The following is a 19,471-nucleotide window of genomic DNA, read 5'->3' as shown; positions in this document are numbered from 1 at the left end:
TATTTATCCGCAACCCATAGCATATGGTCACAGCAATGTTTGCCAACATATCAATTTCTAATACAAGCTCCGAGGTGAGAAAATTTTCATACCTTTCATGTTTTCAAAGCCTTTAATTTACCCCGCTCCTCCTTTCAGCTGAAAGCAACAGAAACATAGCTTCCATGGTAAGTCAAATCAGAACAATAGTCTCCTTGTGTAGGTCTACTGATATTAGTGAAAGAATGCCAAGGAAAAGAGCAGGAGAGTTGGAAGGAAGCCTTGCATAATTTTTATATCTTTGGCCTTGCCTGAAATCTAACAGTTTTAGCACAGTAACTAAACTGTTCTGAATTCAATTTAATAATTATCTCTACAGAAAGTCTATCCATTTAAACTATTAATGTGTTCCTTACTATTTTAGTATCCAAGAGCCTTGCAGAACTACATGGAAGCGGTATTCAGACCAAGACCCCCACCCCACCACCACTACCACCCCCCCCCCCCCCGCCAGGAGTTTGGCTGCCTGTGCTTGGGGCCAGTTCTCTGATACCGTTTCAGCTGTTGAGAGCACTGTTTGTGAAACCTCAACCAGCCTTGAGGACAGCTCTTCAACAAAAAGCTGGAAGAAGCCTCAGAGTCACCCCTTCACCTTGTTTTAGCCAGCTCTTGCCTCTGTCCCCTGCCTGAACTGTTACAGCCACGCTGCAGTCAAGTCCATCCTGGCCAAGCACTCTATTGACCCTGACCCTAACTCAGACTTTACTTCCTCCCTTCCTTCACCTTAGACCTGCCTCATCACTATATACTCATCTGGCAATCTAGACTACTGGCTGACCCTGGTTAGCATCCCCAAACCTGCTTTGCTTACCTTGCTCGGGTATGGTGAGACTGTCCTTTCAGTGAGGCCACTGCCTGCATCTGCCTTGTCATCACACCTAGATACAGTTTTACCTTCTTTCAGCATGACCTGCCCTTGTCTGGTGCCTGACAGGTAGACAAAGACTATTACTGCAAAATTAAAGAAAGGTAATGAAAACCCTAAGGTGTGGATTGAGTCAGAGCTCCAAATGCTCAAGCAGGGAGTCTGAACACACACGACACTAATCGTGGCCCCAACCACTCATTTGCTTTGCCTGACTGGACCAAATGGCTGATCCTAGCACACTGCAGCCTAATCCATCAGCAGATAGTCTACACAAATTCCTAGGCAGAACATGGATGTTTTCAGACAGGCAACCAGCCAGCAGTGTTGACAGAAGCACGCAAGTCACACAGCTGGGTGTCCTTCAGCCTGTTCCAAGCTTTGCACTCCAGCTGGAGTCCAGGAAGCCAGAAGCATTCACACACTGCACTCTGAGGGGTGACCGAAGCCTCCCAGATGGCTTAAATCCTCCAGCTCAGCTACATAAGAAAGTATCTTGCAGCCTGTCCTAAACGCCACACTGTTTTCTCTATGCTGAAAGCAGTACCTAAACTACCCAGCTCAAAGTAAGCTGAAGTATGCTTAGCAAAGTCACAATCACACCTTTGACTGTGGCACAGACATACCCAAAGTCAACCTAGTTTGGCAATAAAATTTGAAATGAGTTGCGAGTACAATTATAAACAAAGGCAGTCCCTACTCTCCCTTGGTGAAGATTTTTGTATAGATGGATTTTTGGGGGGGCGGGGGGGGCAGTTTGTTTGGTTTTTTGGTGTTTGGGTTACCAGTTTTTTTGTTTAAGTAAAAAAGGCTTTGTCTAAAGCCTCAATTCCTGCAAGTGTTTCTTTGGATAGTATTTTTTATTTCTTATCAGCTTCTCTCATCTAGGATAGGATATGCTGACTAGCTCTGTGAAGTAAAGTGCAAGTAAAGCAAGAATACAAGTTACCCCTGGAAACCCATCAGAGTTAAAATGGCTAAATATTTCTTAACTTTTACTGTGTGAGAGCAAGATTATGATTTTTGTCTTTAATATCCAGCAAGAAGGTACCCATCTGAAGAAGCATAAAGAAATTGTGGGTTTACAGCTCCCTGTGCATAATGAGAATTATTTGCAAAGTCTTCCTTGACAAATGAGTTGACTGAAGATAAACATTAAAAGTTACAATGATCTTAAAATTCACCGAACCCCAAATTGTCTTCTGATGGATTAAACTGGATAACAAAGTATTTATTGTATGTATTTATAATTACAATTTGTATTGGCTTTGTATGGCAAGGTTTTTGGGGGGGGGTTACAGGGGTGGCTTCTGTAAGAAGCTGCTGGAAGCTTCCCCTGTGTTCGAGAGAGAGAGAGCCCATACCAGCCGGCTCTAAGACAGACCCGCCACCAGCCAAGGCCAAGCCCATCAGCGATAGTGGTAACGCCTCTGTGATAACACTTTTAAGAAGGAAAAAAATGTTGGGACAGGAAGAAACAGCCGCCAGAGAGAGGAGTGAGAACATGTAAGAGAAACAACTCTACAGAACCAAGGTCAGTGCAGAAGGAGGGGGAGGAGATGCTCCAGGCGCCGGAGCAGAGATTCCCCTGCAGCCCGTGGTGAAGACCCTGGTGAGGCAGGCTGTCCCCCTGCAGTCCATGGAGGTCCACGGTGGAGCAGATATCCACCTGCAGCCTGTGGAGGACCCCACGCCGGAGCAGGTGGGTTCCCAAAGGAGGCTGTGACCCCGTAGGAACGCCGCGCTGGAGCAGGCTCCTGGCAGGACCTGTGGATCTGAGGAGAGAGGAGCCCACAGAGCAGGTTTTCTGGCAGGACTTGTGACCCCGTGGGGGACCCACGCTGGAGCAGTCTGTGCCTGAAGGACTGCACACTGTGGAAAGGACCCATGCTGGAGCAGTTTGTGAAGAACTGCAGCCCGTGGGAATGGCCCACATTGGAGAAGTTCGTGGAGGACTGTCTCCCATGGGAGGGACCCCACGCTGGAGCAGGGGAAGAGCGTGATGAGTCCTCCCCCTGAGGAGAATGAAGCGGCAGAAAATAATGTGTGATGAAATGACCGTAAACCCCATCCCCATCCCCCTGTGCTGCTGCGGGGGGCTTGGTAGAGAATCCGGGAGTGAAGTTGTGCCCGGGAAGAAGGGAGTGGTGGAGGGAAGGTGTTCTGAGATTTCGTTTTATTTCTCATTACCCTACTCTGGTTGATTTGTAATAAATGGAGTTAATTTTCCCCAAGCTGAATCTGTTTTGCCTGTGACAGTAATTGGGGAGTGATCTCTCCTGTCCTTATCTTGACCCATAAGCTCTTTGTTATATTTTCTTTCCCCTGTCCAGCTGAGGAGGGGGAGTGATAGAACGGCTTTGGTGGGCACCTGGCATCCAGCCAGGGTCAACCCACCACACAATTGTATTGTAATTAGATGCATTTAAGCAGTATCAACAGCAAATGCAATAAAAAAAAATCAATCTTTTGTCAAACACAAATTTTTACTGTGTCTGCAGAATTCAAAACAAGCCACCGTTGGAGCTGGAGAGCTGTAATGTTGATGGAAGACAAGCAAGACACTTACTGTAAAACACCCTTGTTTCCAAGCATTGGAATAGTGTTTCCTACAAAATATTAAAATACTGGAGATTGGCCAAACACTGCTTTAATATTTCTGAACCAAAAGCTCTTCAAAGTCTATTTAAATTATGGCCATCCTGTGACTGTCATTTTTTACCTCATATTTCACCAAAGGACATTTGATGCTAAAAAAAAATTAAATCACCTAACAGTCAGCTACTTTAATATTACTGTTAAACTGTGTGGAGTTTCTTGGAACACGAAAGTCCCATCTAAGCTCAACCCAGCACTCTCACAGGAGCAAGTAATTCCAGCAAGGACTACTTTTCTGTACTGAAAAAGGAAAAAAGGCAAGGCACATAAAGCAAAACAGTACAAAAAAGGCTGAAACGGAATGATTTGCTGAGGGCCAAAAAAAGTTTAAAGACTGAACATGGCGCCCAGGTCTCCCAAACTCAGGCACAAAGTACAGTGTCCTTGAATCCAGTGCTTCAGAACTGACTGACAACCATAAAAAATACCCAAGCCAAAGTTGGCTGAAGTCAACAACCACGTTCCAAATCACAAGGTTTGGGCACAAACATTTTGCTGTCATTGTCTTTCCTCTCCTCACATGAGTTACGTTAATTCCCAAGCGGGTATGATGAGCACAGAGGGAAAATCTGAGTCTGGAACCAGCTTTCTATGCAGTCCTTCCCCTGGGAATCAAGACCACATTGCAGCAACACAGCAGAAATGGCAGAAGACAAAGGAGTTCATCCAGTGATCACATTCCCCCTAAGGAGCCCGAGCCCAAGAGCAGAACAAGCTTTTGAAGGGTCTGGGCCAACACACTACAACAACTCCAACTAATTTCTCACCTGCTCTCTAATTGCTCCCCATGTTTCCTTCTCCAACAGCAGATGTAGAAGAGAGAGTAAGACTAAGTTGACAAGTATATTAAATAAAATAATTAAATAGGTATTTCACATCTTTTCTGGAGAAAGATTATAGAAATGCATTATTCCAAAAAAAGTAGTAACCTATACAAAAGTTTGGGCATCCTCAAACATATTTAGGAGTAAAAACATCACCATTAAAACAACCTAACAGGCATGCTATCTTCTAGACACCTACATAAGAAAAGGTCATTTCCACACCTTCATCTCTGTTGAGGAATTAAAAAAAAGCCAAACAAAAAACCAAACAAACCTATAGCTGTCTCCAAAATCCTGACACAGAACACCCATCTTTCCCTGTATGAGCAGAAAGTCAGCAACTATGGGTTATTTTGGAAGAAAGTAGTGAAAGACTTTCAGGACTCTTATATAAAATATCTTGATAGCCAACAGATCTCTCTTCTATACTTAGACTCTCTCCTGACTGCAACAATGGCACATATTAATTGACAGCAGATACTCTCCCTTGAGCCAAGACCATCTCACTCATTGTGAGAGACTGAAGGAGTTAATGTCTCAAACATTGTGGTGGGGCAAGTTCTGCTTAAAGACAAACCCTGCACAGCAAGGAACCAAGGTGAAAAGCCCATCAGCTCAGACATCAGCAACAGGAGGGGGAGGGTGTGCTGGAGGGTGGCAGCTCCCTGTTTTGATAAGCTGTCCTGATACAAAGATCAAACAATGGCCAGGTCTGCAGGGAAGGAGAAGTTACTCCACAAACGACCCCCAAGCCCAAAGGCTCACAAACTGCTCATTAGCCTGACAAGTTCGGGTGCCCGCCCAGAGGGGCAAGGATGATAAAAGGACACAAACTGAAGCCCCGGGTGCGAAAGCCCACTGGGACTGGACCCCTCGGCTGACTGGACCCAGGACCAGTAAAATCTTTCTCTCTTCTTTTTAATTTCTCTGTCTTCTTCTCTCTTTCCTTTTCCACAGTCCCTGCATCTCATCCCTTTCAGACATAAAACTGTTGACCAAGTCTGGGACTAAGAGTGGATGCAGCCACCCCTGGGCCCTTCTCTGAGAAGGAGTCTAGAAAGCAAGGGGGTCTGCTCTGAATCTCATGACTCAATGGGAGGGATCTTCTTATTCCCTGAATTGACATATGGTTACCCTGGGTTACACAGTTTACAGAAGTAGACTTATGACAATTCCTGTTGTGAGAAACCCTGCCACCTACTACCATGCCTCCCCAGTTCAGTTTACTTCTGTTATGAATAAAATCTTTAACTGATCATTTGGTGTCATTTCACCTTAATTTAGCCCAAGGGAATTTCAAATTAAACATGACTCCCTGGTCTGTCCAGTCCGGGGGGTCGTGACACTCATTTATGATTTATGTGGGTTTATGATTCAGATCTTACACACTAAACTTAATACAGAGACCAATGGATAACTCGAAACAGATTTATCTAATCATAAGGCTAGAAGGTACCTCAAGAGGTTTTTGGTCCAATCTCCTGCCCAAAGTTGGGTCAAAACTGAATTCAGACCTGGCTGCTCAGGGCTTTATGCTGTTGAGTCTTGAAAACTTCCAAGGGTGGAGACAACACAATCTGTCTGTGCAACCTGTTCCAACACTTAATTATCCTCAGTGATTTCCCCCCCATCTATATCCAGCAAGAACCTCTTTTGTTTCAATTTATTGCCCTTGTCTCATTCTCCCACTGTGCACATCAGTACAGAGCCTGGTTCCATCTTCTCGATGATGTCCTTGGAGGTATGGGAAGGCTACTGTTAGGTATTCCTCAGCCAAGCCATCTCTTCTCCTCACAGGAGAAGAGCTCCAGCCCCATACCACCTTGGTGGCACTCTGCTGAACTCACTCCAGTTGAATTGATCTTTCCTGTACTAGAAGGCCCCAGCCTGGACACAGTATTCCAGGTGGGATCTAACAAGTGCTGAGTATAGAGAAAAAAACCCCTCTCTTTCTCTACCACTCCCTAGATATAGCCCAGCACACTCAACTTTCACTGCTAGATAAAAAGACAACCAAGATCAGCACAGAGGCTCCCAAGGATGCCGTCTTTATCACGGTATCCTTCACCAGCTTCAGTTTGCAGATGATTCCAAGGCCTTGTCCCACTCACTGCCTTAGTCTGATCCTCAGGCTGATAAAGAGTTCACCAACCATCCAAAAGAAGAAGTAACCAAACCTACAGGAGTGCAACCACATATCCTGGATTGCCTCTCACTGCATCTGCAACCAGCTGTAAAACACAGAGCAGCCTTCTGGCAGTACATGCCAAGAGTTACACTGTCTTAATTTAAGTAAAACTGTTTTAATTCACAAGCATTGTACAAGTTCTGGCTACCCTCTCAACAAATTGCAGAAGGCAATTGAATAAAAGAAAGTTTCCAAGGACTGTTTAGTGTTTGGCACACACATAAACCACTAGTCTTAAAAAAAGATTGGACTGCCTTAATTAAAAAAAAGTACATGGAAAAAATAATCCCAGACTTACAAAATATTTTTAAGTGTATTACAACAGCATATTTTTTAAAGCTTCACAATTTATTGTCTTTATGCACTCTGAAATACTTGAGATACTCTTCGGAGGAGACTAACACACTTTCAATGTCTCAGTCCGGACCTCACCTGGAATTTTTTGATAATTTTTTTTCTAATCAGGAATTCCCAAGTTGCAAAAACTCCTTAAGAAATTTTCAAACAAAAGTGTCAGTTTAAATGAATTTTCCACTTCTGACAAAGAAAGCCTGAAACTGTCAAAAAGAAACATTGTCTATTTTGTTACTTTTTTCCCCTCAGTGTTTCAGCTGTTATAAACGCATGGAAAATTTCATCTTAATGGAATGAGTGAATCAGACCAAAATGCAATGCCTGAGAGTCACTGGCAAGCTGGAATAGAAAACCTCAAACCTAAGCAAGTGTTCCACTGCTCTTGGGCAGGAGCATGCTGCTCAGTCACACATCAGCAGTGGGTGAGCCTGGAGAGACTACAGACAGGCAGCTCGTTGGGCTTCAAGGGACAAAGGTGCGAGCTCAGAAAGTTGGGAAGACACTAAATGACAAGGTGTGAACAGAAGTTACATACAGTAATCCTCTTATGCATTTATCTCATGATTACTCAAAGCTGGATGTTTTCATTCCATTGCCTTAAGGAAGCACCATGGGTTAGTAAATCCCTGTGGGCCTGTCCCACCATTTGGGGAATCCTCCCTGGGCAGCAGCAACAAGAAGAGGGACCTGCACAGTATGAAAACCTACAGCTGAACTTAAAGTTACACCTGCCACAACAAGCACTGCTAGAAGTGGAGCTGACTCTATACCACTTCCTTGTCTACCTACATCCTCCCTCAGCTAACATACATTCAGTTAACAACTAAGTACTGCCATGTAACACAGAGGCTTCTGGAGCAACCAAGAAAACCCATGCATAGAGCCTGCATGGTACAACCTTGTGTACATGGGAACTCTGCAGTTCTTCTGTAATTCGGTAAGGTTGGCTCATTAACAAAAGCTGGGAACATCAAGGTTGTGTTCACAAATTGTGCAGACATCTACAGGTGGCAGGCACACAGATAAGAAGAGGAGAATGCAAGCAAGTCTGTGCTTTCCAGAAAAATGAAAAGAGTAATTCAAGTATTTTTTAATCACCAGAAATGCACTCATCAGTTTTTACAAAAAATTCAACATAAACTTACCTGAAGCCAGGTTGGTTTTTTTTTTTATCTGCCCAAATAAAGGAAGCAACAGTGCATACAATGAGGGTAAATGCAGGCAAAGGGAGTTTACCTGTGTCTAGTCACGGTTACTTTTTCACACTGCCCAACCCAAAACACCAAGCAGGTAAGACTGCTCACTTATTTCTTACATTAGGTTGATATCATCAATGCATTATAAATGCATTGGCTTGTGAGAAAGAACAAACTGGCATTTCCAATTCCAGTTTTCTACCTTCTAACATGATGTTTAGGTTAAACATAGTCTTCTTTTACTCAATCCAATATCACCTGCAGTATTCACAAAGTTTTTCAAGTTCTCACTGTATATTCTAAATTATCTCAGTGTCTCCAGTACCTGAAAAGAATAGCACATGGTCGTTTATATTTAGAAGTTTTTAATTATTTCTGTATAGATGGTGGATATTTCACTCTGACAGTTTAGCCAGCACAGGATGAATGTTTTGCCAATTCTCAGAGAGCACCTATGGGTTGGAAATAAGGACTTAATCCATAAAAGTAAGTACCTGCAAACATTTTAACTTGTGCCCAACTCCAATCTTTAAGTGGCTATGTATCTCTAATAATTTTGTTGCATTAGAGCCTAAAAAAACTCAGAACAACAACATTAGGTTTTGAATAGCACATGACTATTTTCCACTATCATTACCTATTTCTAAGACTGAAAAAAGCTGAGCTGTTTTCACCATCCAACTGCAATGGTTTTTATGGCACAACCTAACCTCCCCAGAAGACAAAGTAATGAAACAAGCTACAAACCGCTACCTTTATTGAAAGTGACTTTTCATCAGAATAGCTGCCAAAAAACTTCTACATGGAAACTACCATAGACCTTTACATGAGTTTTGATATTTTTCTTATAGTATTCTGACAAACTTGGAAATGCAACTTAGCACCCAATGGGTCAGAAAGTACAACCAACATGTAGTCACTATGATATGGTGGGCCTTTCATGTGAAACGGTAACCAGATTACAAAGCTATAGGTAAATCTAGAAAAGCATCTTGATCCTTATGCTTTAATGTATTTAAAGGAGGACTACTTATGGAGATATATATATAATAAAAAGTCTGCTGCAGTTCCCCTGAAGCTTCCTCGCAAGAATGCCACAGTTCTTTCACCTTGATAATGATTTTTGCCTCATAATGGTCACTCCAGGCAGTCTGGAAGGTCTTCCTTTCCCATCTCTACAAGGAGGATAATTACAATACAGCAGCATGGCTAAAACTGGAAAGTGACCTACCTGCTAACAATGGCTTTGGCCACCGGGGCCTCTGAACCAGGGCTGAAAGTGACTCCAGGCAGCACTTGGAGACAAACTTTCAGTCCACAGTACTTCAAATTCTGTGACAAAAGCAAGTTTTTTTACTTCCAACCATCCTTTTGGCTCCTGAAGTCTTTTTAGCTTCTCCAGCCATATTTTCCTGTTTTAATCTGGTTTTGTCTTCGCTGGTGTGTCCCCTACGCCAAACAGCTAAAACCACACGACGGAAGATGGGACAACCATTAATACTAAAAAAGAATCGAGACGATTCAACCCTGACCACTGTCAAAAGAGCAAAATACACCAACTGACAAAAGCATGAACCCCCCTTCCAGGCAGGTTGCTGCTTGTAGGCAGTAACACAGGCGCAAGCCCGACGCTCCTGCCCGAAGCGAAGCCCTGAGGCGGGAAGCGGGGGCCGCCCCGCAGCACCGCCGCCCCGGGCGTCCTGAGGAGCCGCTGGTGCCGAGGGCGGTCTCCCCCCTCCCGACGCCGCTCCAGACCCCCCGGGAGCCTCTGAAGGCCCCGTCACGGGCCCCACTCCCGTCCCCGCGGGGCCGGGGAGAGGCTTGCCCGTCCCCAGCCCCATGGGGCCAAACACCTGCCCTCAGCCGCGTCGCTTCCTCACGCACCCGCCGGCGAGGTAAGCCCCAGGCGAGACACCCCGCCCCGCAACCGCCGCCGCCGGCCCCCGCGGGGCCCCGGCCCTTACCAGAGAGAGCACTTTGTAGGTGTTAGGGTCCTTGCTCTTGCCGCCCGGAGCTTTCTCCGGCTCCTCAGCCACCTCCATGGCCGGCAGCATGGGCGCGGCCGCAGCCGGCGTCCCGCCGTCAGCCGCCCCTATCCCGCCGAGGTGATCCTCATGGTCCTTCCCCGCCAGCGCCTGCCGCCCGTTGCCCTGCATGCTGCCCGCGCCTCTGCCCTCCGCCCGCCGCCGCCACGCTTATTAATAGCCTGGCGGCCCGTCCCCGCCCCGCCCCGCCCCGCCCCGCCCCGCCCCGTCCCGTCCCGTCCGGCAGCGCGGCCACCGGCGGCCTCCGCTCCCCCGCCGGCTCCTCCGCCGACCGCGGCACGGAAGAAGGAGCGGGCTGCTCCCCTCCCTGCCCGCCCCGCTCGGCTCGGCTGCCCCCCGCTTTCCGCCCCCTCCCTGCAGGTGAGGGCGGGCCGCCCGCCCCGCGGCTCTGCCCCGCCGTGACATCACGCCGCTCCAAAATAGCGGCCGGGGGAGGGCGCCGGGCCGTGTTTACGAGGGAGCGCGGAGGAAGTTTCCGCTGCCCGACCCCCGCCGCGGGAAGCGGGCGGAGGCGGCGGCGCGGCCTTCCCCGAAGCCGCCCGGCGGCGGCGGCGGCACAGGTGCGCGCGGGGGCGGGGGGTGCCGGTGCCGGTGCCGGCGGAGGCGCGCAGCCAGCCCCCGGCGCCTGTTGGCCGCCGCGGCTCCGCTCGCCGGAGCTGTATTGCCGGCTGCTGGTCTCCGTGGCGGGCCGAAGGCGCTTCTCTCTCCCTGCCGCCTAGTCTTCGCCCCTTCCCGGGGAGGGTTTCCCCTCCCGCCCACCGAGTGCCCGCGGAATCCCCCCCCCCCCTTATACGCGGGGCATCGGGCCAGCCGGCTACCCGCGCACCCGGCATTAGACATTAGACTTCGTCTTTCAGTGATACTGTGATGATGGTTTTGATTTGCTAGGGCTTGAGGAGTCTATGGTAGATTTATTTTAACTGACAGTGTATTCAGAAAAGAGTGGCACTCATATAGTTTCTGACAAAATCTGTGTTTTCTGAAAAATAGCTACGGTAAAATGAAAATTTCCTTTGGAAGTGACTTTGATCCCTGTCAAAATGTTGTTGCTCTGTTTTCTGTTTCAGCTGAGTTGCACAGTCAAACTGCCACTACACTTTTCCTTTAAAAAAAATTGTAAAGATACAGTACTTCCATAACTGCTGTTCTGTAGTGCTACTGCAGCTCACGGTATAAGGAAGGTTACAGCAGAGCTGTGTGCATATGCCTGTTGTCATCTAGTGAGGTTCCATAGGTGCGGTCTAGAGAATTCCTACACTGACATTTCACCTGATCACAAAGAAAATAAAAAGGCAAAGAAAAGAAAAAGAAGCTGTGAGAACTAAGCACTTGAGTCTACAGTAAGAGTCTCCTTTATTCCATTAATGTGGCATTTCAAACAACTGTCCAACTGAGCAGCCAACTTACTAAACGTTCAAGGATTTTGACATTTGACCTATTAAAAAAAAGTAAATTGAACACTGATTGATAATTTTAAAACTCTCATGAAAACTGACATAGCCAAATTGGGGTTTTTTTCAGTGAATGTGGTTTTAATAACTAGCACAAAAACTGGCAGTAACAACCTCACTTTTTTTTTCTTTCCTAAAAATGAAAAGATACTGCTATCACATGGTGGTAGGTCAACATCTTCTTTTTCCTTCCATTTCCAGTCACACTAGCAGGAAAGAAAATGCCTTCCCCACCCCCCCACCCCCCAAAATCAGAGAAAATTAAAGGCTTTCAGGTGTTTTTTTTACAAATAATTAAAATTTCATTTCTCATTTTCATGTTTTTGTATGTAGAAAGATATTTTCTGATTAACTTTATAAGTCAAATAGAAATCTCCTTTTTTGTCCTGTGTAAGTCATCTACTCAAAAGTTTGATTAGCACACTCTGTGTACTCATGATTCAAACCTATAATGTATAACTACATTGCAGACAAAAATGTATCTTTTTTTTCCACAGAAAGAAAGGGTATTCTGCAGCTGGAGCTAAATTCTGCGTTATTCATCCAGTAACTATTCATTAACGGTTACTTTCCTATGTGCAAATACTCATGAAGCACCTTCAATTTTGTAATTTCTTTCTGCGTCAATACAAACACTTAAGGTGCTTCAGGGTAAGCATGGAAAATAATTACCCATCATTGAAAATAATTAACCTACCAGTGAGAAGTACACTAATTTCAGCTGATTGACAGGGTGTCAAGGTACTCTAGAAAAGAGGAGAATGGAAAACCAAAAAGGACTAAGTTTTGACACTGAAGAAATGGGGTGAAAAGTCTTTTCTGTTGAATACTGGGAGAAGAGATGAAACTTTTCCAGCGTTAAACCTTCAGAAACCTACAGCTGCTCGATCTTTTCGGGAGGAGATTGTTAAATAGCAGTCAATTACCATTTTAATAAATCTATGACAAAAGACATCTTTGTGCAATGAATTAATTGCAGGGATTACTGAGGTTGCAAATCCAAATTCCAAAGAATTGGCTGTGACCATTTCAACAAAGACTGAGGAAGCCAGGGCTGCTGCCACCTCAGCTGCCAGCTCCAGCTGTGACCAAATCAAGCTGCCTCACCAAATGTCAAGGGAGAACAACGGCAACACCAGCTTCATGTTTCCAGGCCTTATCTGTAAAGGGAGTCATCAGACATTATGAATTTTAATTTGCTGTTCAGCCATTAGCAGCTGCCAGGAAGACAAATGAACATAAAAGATGTATTAGGAGAGAAAGGTAAACATAGGGAGTTTACCACACTGCTGCATCTCAGAGCTTGTGACACTTGTCACTTGCATTTTTTTACCTCGATAAAATCTCCACCAAATATCTGTCTCTTAGAAAGACTGGAGCAAACACCAAATGCCCACATAACCCTCATCTGACCCCAGTTTGTGAGGTGGCTGTGGCACAAATAGGAACTATGGGCTAGCGACAGAGGGTGTAAATGGCACCTCCTTGCACGAGTGGACTATCTGCTCACTCCAGGCAGGGTGTGGAGACCCTTCCTGCTCTCGCAGCATGGGGACAGACGGAGCTTGCCGGCAGAGCAGTGCCGTCATGCAAGGTTGCCTGTGGTAATCAGCTCCAGGCTGGCTGGGTATTGACCCTTAAATTGCAGCATAAACCTTTTGCCGGTGGTTGTGGCAACTATTTTGTGTCGCATTGTCTCTAATCCTCAGCAAAATTTTTTCTGTAGCCTTAAAAAGAGGCTGGGAACTCCAGATTAAAAGCCTGGGCTGCTTGTTAAAGAATGTTGCTGCTCAGTGTAACACTGGACTCTCCACCTTATGGGAGCTAATGAAGCTCTGTTTCTCAGCTCCTGCTGTGAGGATTTCTCTGGCCTTGTTGCATGAGAGCTGCATTGTAAACTATTCTAAAAATTGACGAAAAAATAGCACTTATCTTGGTTTCTGAGATACCCTTATGGGGAGTTTTATTTAGTACTCAAAGTATGTCTAAAACTTTACAAAAATTGAAGAAATCCTTAATAAAAGGGACAAATGAAACTGGAGGTATATCTGAAACTGTTTTATTGTGTCTGGCAGTAATGACTAAAATGAAGTCAGAAATCCCATGGCATTTATAGACATATCAAACCATGTGGACTGAACTGTGTTTTTCAGATTTATATCTGTAAAACCAGCATCGAGGGATGGTACACAGCTGAGCAAAGATCCAAGACACAAGGGCAAGGTTTCAAGACACACATTGCAAGACTGAGGTTCTGAACTTTCCATCATGATATCTCTTTGTCAGAAAAAACTGATAGTCTTTTATAACTACCTGTTTCAGAATCTGTTAATTTTACTCTCCAACATGCCCCCTTTTTGATAAGTACATGAAGAAAATTGTTTTTGCAAAGAATTACCCGTTTTTTGGCTTTTACTGGTCTTCAAGAAAAATGGCATAATCCCGCCTGCTTTCAGTATTAGTTTGGCATATATTATTGCAAATTTAATAACTATTAATCTAACAGTTGTTAGATTGCTGGCAACAATACAAGCAAACTATGAAAAGCCTTTATTTTAGCAATAGGAAATACTTACTTGACAGTGATTACCTATCTCTCTAAACTATATAAAAATTCCTTTCTTTGATTTCAGAAAAAATGCCTCAACACCTTTAAACTATAAAATCCTGACATGATGACAATGTATTGGCAGTATTTGGTGGGAAGCACATTATAAGATGTTTGAATAGTTTAATGCTACCCAAGCAGACATTCATTATGCTGTTATCAGTGTAATCTCTCTAGTATACACAGTTTTAATCCCTAATCCCCTGACCATATCTAAGTGGTCTGCACAGGCAAGCCTATTACCAGGAAGAATACTTTTGCACCTACCATGGAAAAATTGTAGGATGTTCACCAACAAGAAGAAAAAAAAAGAAAATACTGTATTAGAGTAACTAGTCCAGTGGTTTCTTGAAGACCTGAAGGCTTAATTCAGTGATGCTAGTGAAATTAAAAGCAGTGTTTATCAATCTGAGAGGAGTCCAGAACAAAGCAATAGTGTAGGTACTGTAACATCCACTGCAGCTAGCTGGTGATTTAAAGAAGATAAAACATTCTTTCACAAGTTAAATGTTGTGTTACAATTTAAACTAGATAAATAAACAGAAGGCATACTTGTGTTCTCATCCATGCTGGTCTCTGCATGATACAGACATACTACGACCAACTCCTCTTTCAGTTCCTGCCTTAAAACCCGTTTCTTCTAAGACATCTATAACAACTTGGTGATCCAGAAGGTAACATATAGAAAGACTGCTGTGAAATTACATCAACTAACTCTCATCTGAATCTGTTAGATGGATTCCTAAGGCCCAGCCTCACCACCCTAAATCACATTGAGAAATCCCCTCACGTCTCATTGATTTTTGACAACTTGAAGTGAACAAGATTCAGTACAAACAGGGATGGCGGGGAGGGGGGGGAAGCTTTCAACATAGATGGTCAACTGGGGGCAGAGATTTGAAAAAATGCCTAAAGAATTTAGGAATGCACATCCTGCATCTCCAGACAGATTTATATTCCTGAATCATATAAACAGTTTTGAAATCCACCTTTATTTCATGCCTAAGAGTACAACAACTGCTGTATTAAATCAGGTTAAACTGCAGTCAAAGATCTGCAGCTGAGAAGATTTTTGAGCCAGAGGGAAGGTCTCCTGCTAAATAATGTTTGAGATAATTTTTCATCATATCTAACCACTTTTTCAACACAGGCACACTTTTAACATCTACCCCATTCTGTAGCAGGAAGTTTTGCAGTTTAATTCTTGGCGCCTGAAGAAATACCTCTTTAAATTTTAGTAATTATTGTCATCATGTAAAATATATAGGTCAGTGTAATGCAAGAAAGTCCTATGCCCTGTATAGTAGCATTACCATTCAGATGCTACATGTCTCCTTTTCAACAGCTACAGGCATTGGCATTCACTATCTTTTTACTGGAAGGAAGCACATGGAATGCCAAGTTTGTATTTCACTGTTGGAACAACATCTATTTCATATGAACACACTAAAATGTCATCAAAACAAGATTCTGGAAAATACTCTTGAAAAGTACTCAGAATGATGCTTTAAGACTGCCTGCACTGACTTATCATGAAAAAAAAGTTTGTGATTTTCACAATGCAAGTTGTTTCTTCCAGTGTTTTAACAGACTGCAGATGATCCAGGAACTTGTTGCACATTTAAGGAAATATCTGATATTGTAAAATATGATATTACTTGATAAAATCCACGCAATTAAAATACTATGTGCAGGGATAATGAGAGAAGTATCATTTGTTATTCCTTTCAGAAAAAAAAAAACCCAACCAACTAATGAAGGCATAAGACAGGAGTTTAAACATTATTAACATTAATATTAACATTATTAACATTACAGTTGACAAGTATGTTAAGACCAACTGGAAAACTCAAGAGACAAAACTCAAAGATCTCCAGAAGGGAAGGAGAGGAGCACCTGGGAGGAAAGGGAGGGGAAGTTGTGTCTTTGGTTTTTAATGATGCAGATGCTATTTCTCATTCATCTGAATTTCAGTACTGTATATGCAAGCATTGTAAGTTTAGGAGATGATCAGATTCAATAGAACAAAACACCTAATGAAAACATTTTGTTGTTTGGATCAAATTTCCCCTCCGTAAAAGGACATCCATAAAGCCTCCAAGTAATTTGAATAGCTGTGGCACTTCTGTGCTTCAGAGTAACAACAACAAGTACTCCATGTTTCTGGAGTCTTGACCATCACAGCCTTCAGACATCTGATTTTGCAATCCTGACAGGTCTGTGCACAAACACTTTTGAAAGCTTAAATACTGTTTAAGAAAAACTTCTGTATATAAATTTTAATCAACCATGAATTGTAGGGTTCTCTAATAATCTCTAAGTAAGCTGACTAGAATCATGTTTTCTCAGGAAGACTGTAACTCTTTTCCAATGGAAACAACTATCTAACGTTAGGGTCTAACTTGTTACTACTGTCAGGAATAAATGCCTGTCCTCGCACTGCCACATCAGCCTGCACCCAGGTTCCTATCTCCTGCTCACCCTGTGTTTCTTCTGGCTTGATGCAAGCATGCACGTACAGAAAAATTCACCAAGCAGGGAAATCCTGTCTCCTGGTAGGAAATATTCACACTCTTGTCTCCAAATAGTGTGAGTGGATATTACCAGCACCAGAGCTCACCCCAGTTCTCCTTCAACTCTAGAATCTTCAACTCTGCCCTGTCACCCAGTTAATCCATGCCACTTCCTCTTAGCCTCCCACAACAAAAAAACTATCCAGGGAAATTCCTGGAGAACATTTTAGTAGTATTCTTCTGGGCTCCATAGTTTGCCTCCTTTGCATTTATGAAAACAGATCTTTAGAAATATTAAAGTACAAGAGGATGCACAACTTTGCTTCTGGTAAAACTGCTTCAGAGTGATAAAATGAAACCATTTTCTGGGACATGGCCCAGGCAAGAAGCCCGCCAAGAAAGGGAAACAATGCATGTTTAAATAATTGTAGTAAAAAAAAAAAAATCCTTCAGGATGACATCTGAAGGATGCAGTAGGTGTTCTGGGGCAGGGCACTGCACCTACCCCTTTTTTTTGAGAACCAGCATGAAGTCTCTAGCAGGGTGCCTACTGCTGAATCCCTGCTACTTTATGGCCTGGGCATATTATGCCTGAGCTGGGCATCATCAAAAGACTGTCCAGAGATTGACCAGAGCTAGGTGTCAGGAACAACAGCTAATTCAGGCTTCAGGGAATGCCAGGAAGCTCATTCTTCCAAGTTTGATTCAAGGTCTATACAAGGTGCTCTAGGCAAGATCTTCAGGAGCCCAGAAGATCACAAGGGATATCTCATTATCCGAACTCAACCCACTGCTCTACTTTCAGAGCAGAATTTGAGTAGGTTGATATGAGTCATAATTTTGTTAGTGGACAAAGAGAATTGAAGTCTGCAGGTGAGGCTGACAGACCCCATCTAGGGAACATGTGGTAAACCAGTCCTGAAGGGACACATGGTGAGTTGGTCAATACTGGCTCCACAATCAAGATGAAGTAATAGTAGAAACAAAAGTCTTCCAGTCTCTACTATTCTCCTTTCATACCTTCTTGTAGCCCATAAGAGAAGTGGAAGGCAATACTCCTGAAGCTATTCATGAAGTAGAATAACAAAAAGCAGGTCTTTTAGAAACAGAGCAGCTACTCCTCTGCTGACTCCAGCCTTCACTGGGTATTTCAGGCAGCAAACTCTCAGCCCATTCACTACTCTATTCACTCTTTGTTCCAGCATAATTTGCAAACAAATCTTCTGAGTGGAGTTAAGTGTGCTTTATAAAACTTCCAAATAATTTATGTCGAGTTTGTTAGTAAATTTTTTTTTGCAGATGTCTACATTTAACTAATTCCCTATGTGGACATGCCACAACCAGATTATCTTCAGATGTCAGAGAGATTTGCTCATTTCATATTTTCTTCCCTTGCCTAAACTTGTTTGTCCCCAGTTTCTCAGTAGCCCATCACTTATGAGAAAGTCCATATTACTCAGCAAATCTTGGCTAAGTATCCCTTGCTGTAGGATATGTAATGCAGAGACTGTGCAAGTGTTGCCTTCTGATATAAGCCTTTCATGCGAGGACTAAGAAGCTGGAAAAAAGGAAAATACCTCAAAAGGCAGGTGCATGAAATTTACCTGACAAAGAGCTCCTCTTTTTTTTCTATTGATTTTTCTATTCATTTGTCTTTTTGTAAGAAGGTATGAAAAAAACCCCACACTTTTATCTTGTAGGGATGTTTCTTTAGACTGTCACCATTTAAAAACTAATATGTTCAACCAAACCCAACTATGTATTTTAAGGGAGGTTGAATTGACTCAACCAGGATGTTAGTGGTGTCTAAAAGTCATTTTACCCTCACTCCAGAAAGAAACATGGTGTATTTTTAGTGAATGTTTATTTTTGTTTGGGGTTCCTTTTTCATGGAAAGTTCCAAGAGCTCTGTGTACCAGATAGCTTGGCCACAGTTTACAAGTTATTGGTAAATCAGTTTGTCTCAGACTAGCCATTTAAGCGACTGAAGAATTGCTTATCTTCAGGAGGTATCTTCCTATAACACTTTCAGGGTGTTTACTCACCACAGGGTCATTGCTCTTAGTCACCCTGGTACTTACACTTATCTTCTGAATTGCAGCATAATTCCCAGAGAAAGCATTTGAATAATAGTGATAGCTGATATTTTGAAAAAGACAAAGCATTTGTGCTAAGGCACTTCTTTGTTAGTTAGCCTTTCAGACTTGTTCAGTGTCAATAATCATGATAGCATTCATTGACAGCAAGTTGACTCATAGTGATGCCCTGTGACACATGGTTAGAACCGTTAATCAAACAGCTAGACAAGATCTTCTTATATTTTTAATCTCAAATCATGTTTTTAATCTAGCCTATTTAGAAAAAGATCTGGAGTTTACTTTTAATTACTCTCCAGGGAGGAGAGGGGTAAGGCAAAAAATTCCTTAAGATGAAGTAATGATGCACTTTAATTGACAGTCAGAAGTCATGGCCCATATTCTTCTGGTTTAGCAATCCACCATGCCCCATGGGCTTTCAGAGCATGTACAATTATGGAATGAGGAAAACTTTGGGCATAGCTCCATGTTCTTCTTGGCATTCTTAGAGAGCAATGGGAGTGTCTAAGAGGATTCTGTAAATGCAGATTAGCTTTTCCACAGAAACGACACAGACTATTTCCCCGTGTAGACAAGCCATAGTTTCTTCGCCTGATGCTTCACAGAGATGTTTTCTCTGGCTTTTGTCACAGCC

General features: G+C 43.5%; 1 protein-coding gene across 2 annotated transcripts in view; it reads right to left on the bottom strand.

Annotated features, from left to right (window-relative positions):
- Nucleotides 1-10,301, bottom strand: part of ENPP1 (ectonucleotide pyrophosphatase/phosphodiesterase 1) — a 59,343-nt gene extending 49,042 nt beyond the window's left edge. Inside the window, exons 1-2 of one of the 2 annotated variants that reach the window (XM_075035721.1) lie at nucleotides 10,089-10,149; nucleotides 9,356-9,586 (exon numbers count right to left, since the gene is read on the bottom strand). Coding sequence is in view for 1 of the 2 variants with exons in the window: in XM_075035719.1 (XP_074891820.1) it covers nucleotides 10,089-10,280 (192 nt within the window). In the remaining variant the exon portion in view is untranslated. Of the gene's footprint in view, nucleotides 1-9,355; nucleotides 9,587-10,088 lie in introns of both variants that reach the window. The other variant, XM_075035719.1, reaches the window with a different exon arrangement.
- Nucleotides 10,302-19,471: the final 9,170 nt, after the last annotated feature.

Source organism: Buteo buteo, chromosome 9 (genome assembly GCF_964188355.1).
Source record: "Buteo buteo chromosome 9, bButBut1.hap1.1, whole genome shotgun sequence".
Lineage (NCBI taxonomy): Eukaryota > Metazoa > Chordata > Aves > Accipitriformes > Accipitridae > Buteo > Buteo buteo.
Note: the sequence above shows the minus strand (reverse complement) of the source record. Positions and strands in the feature narration are given on the sequence as shown.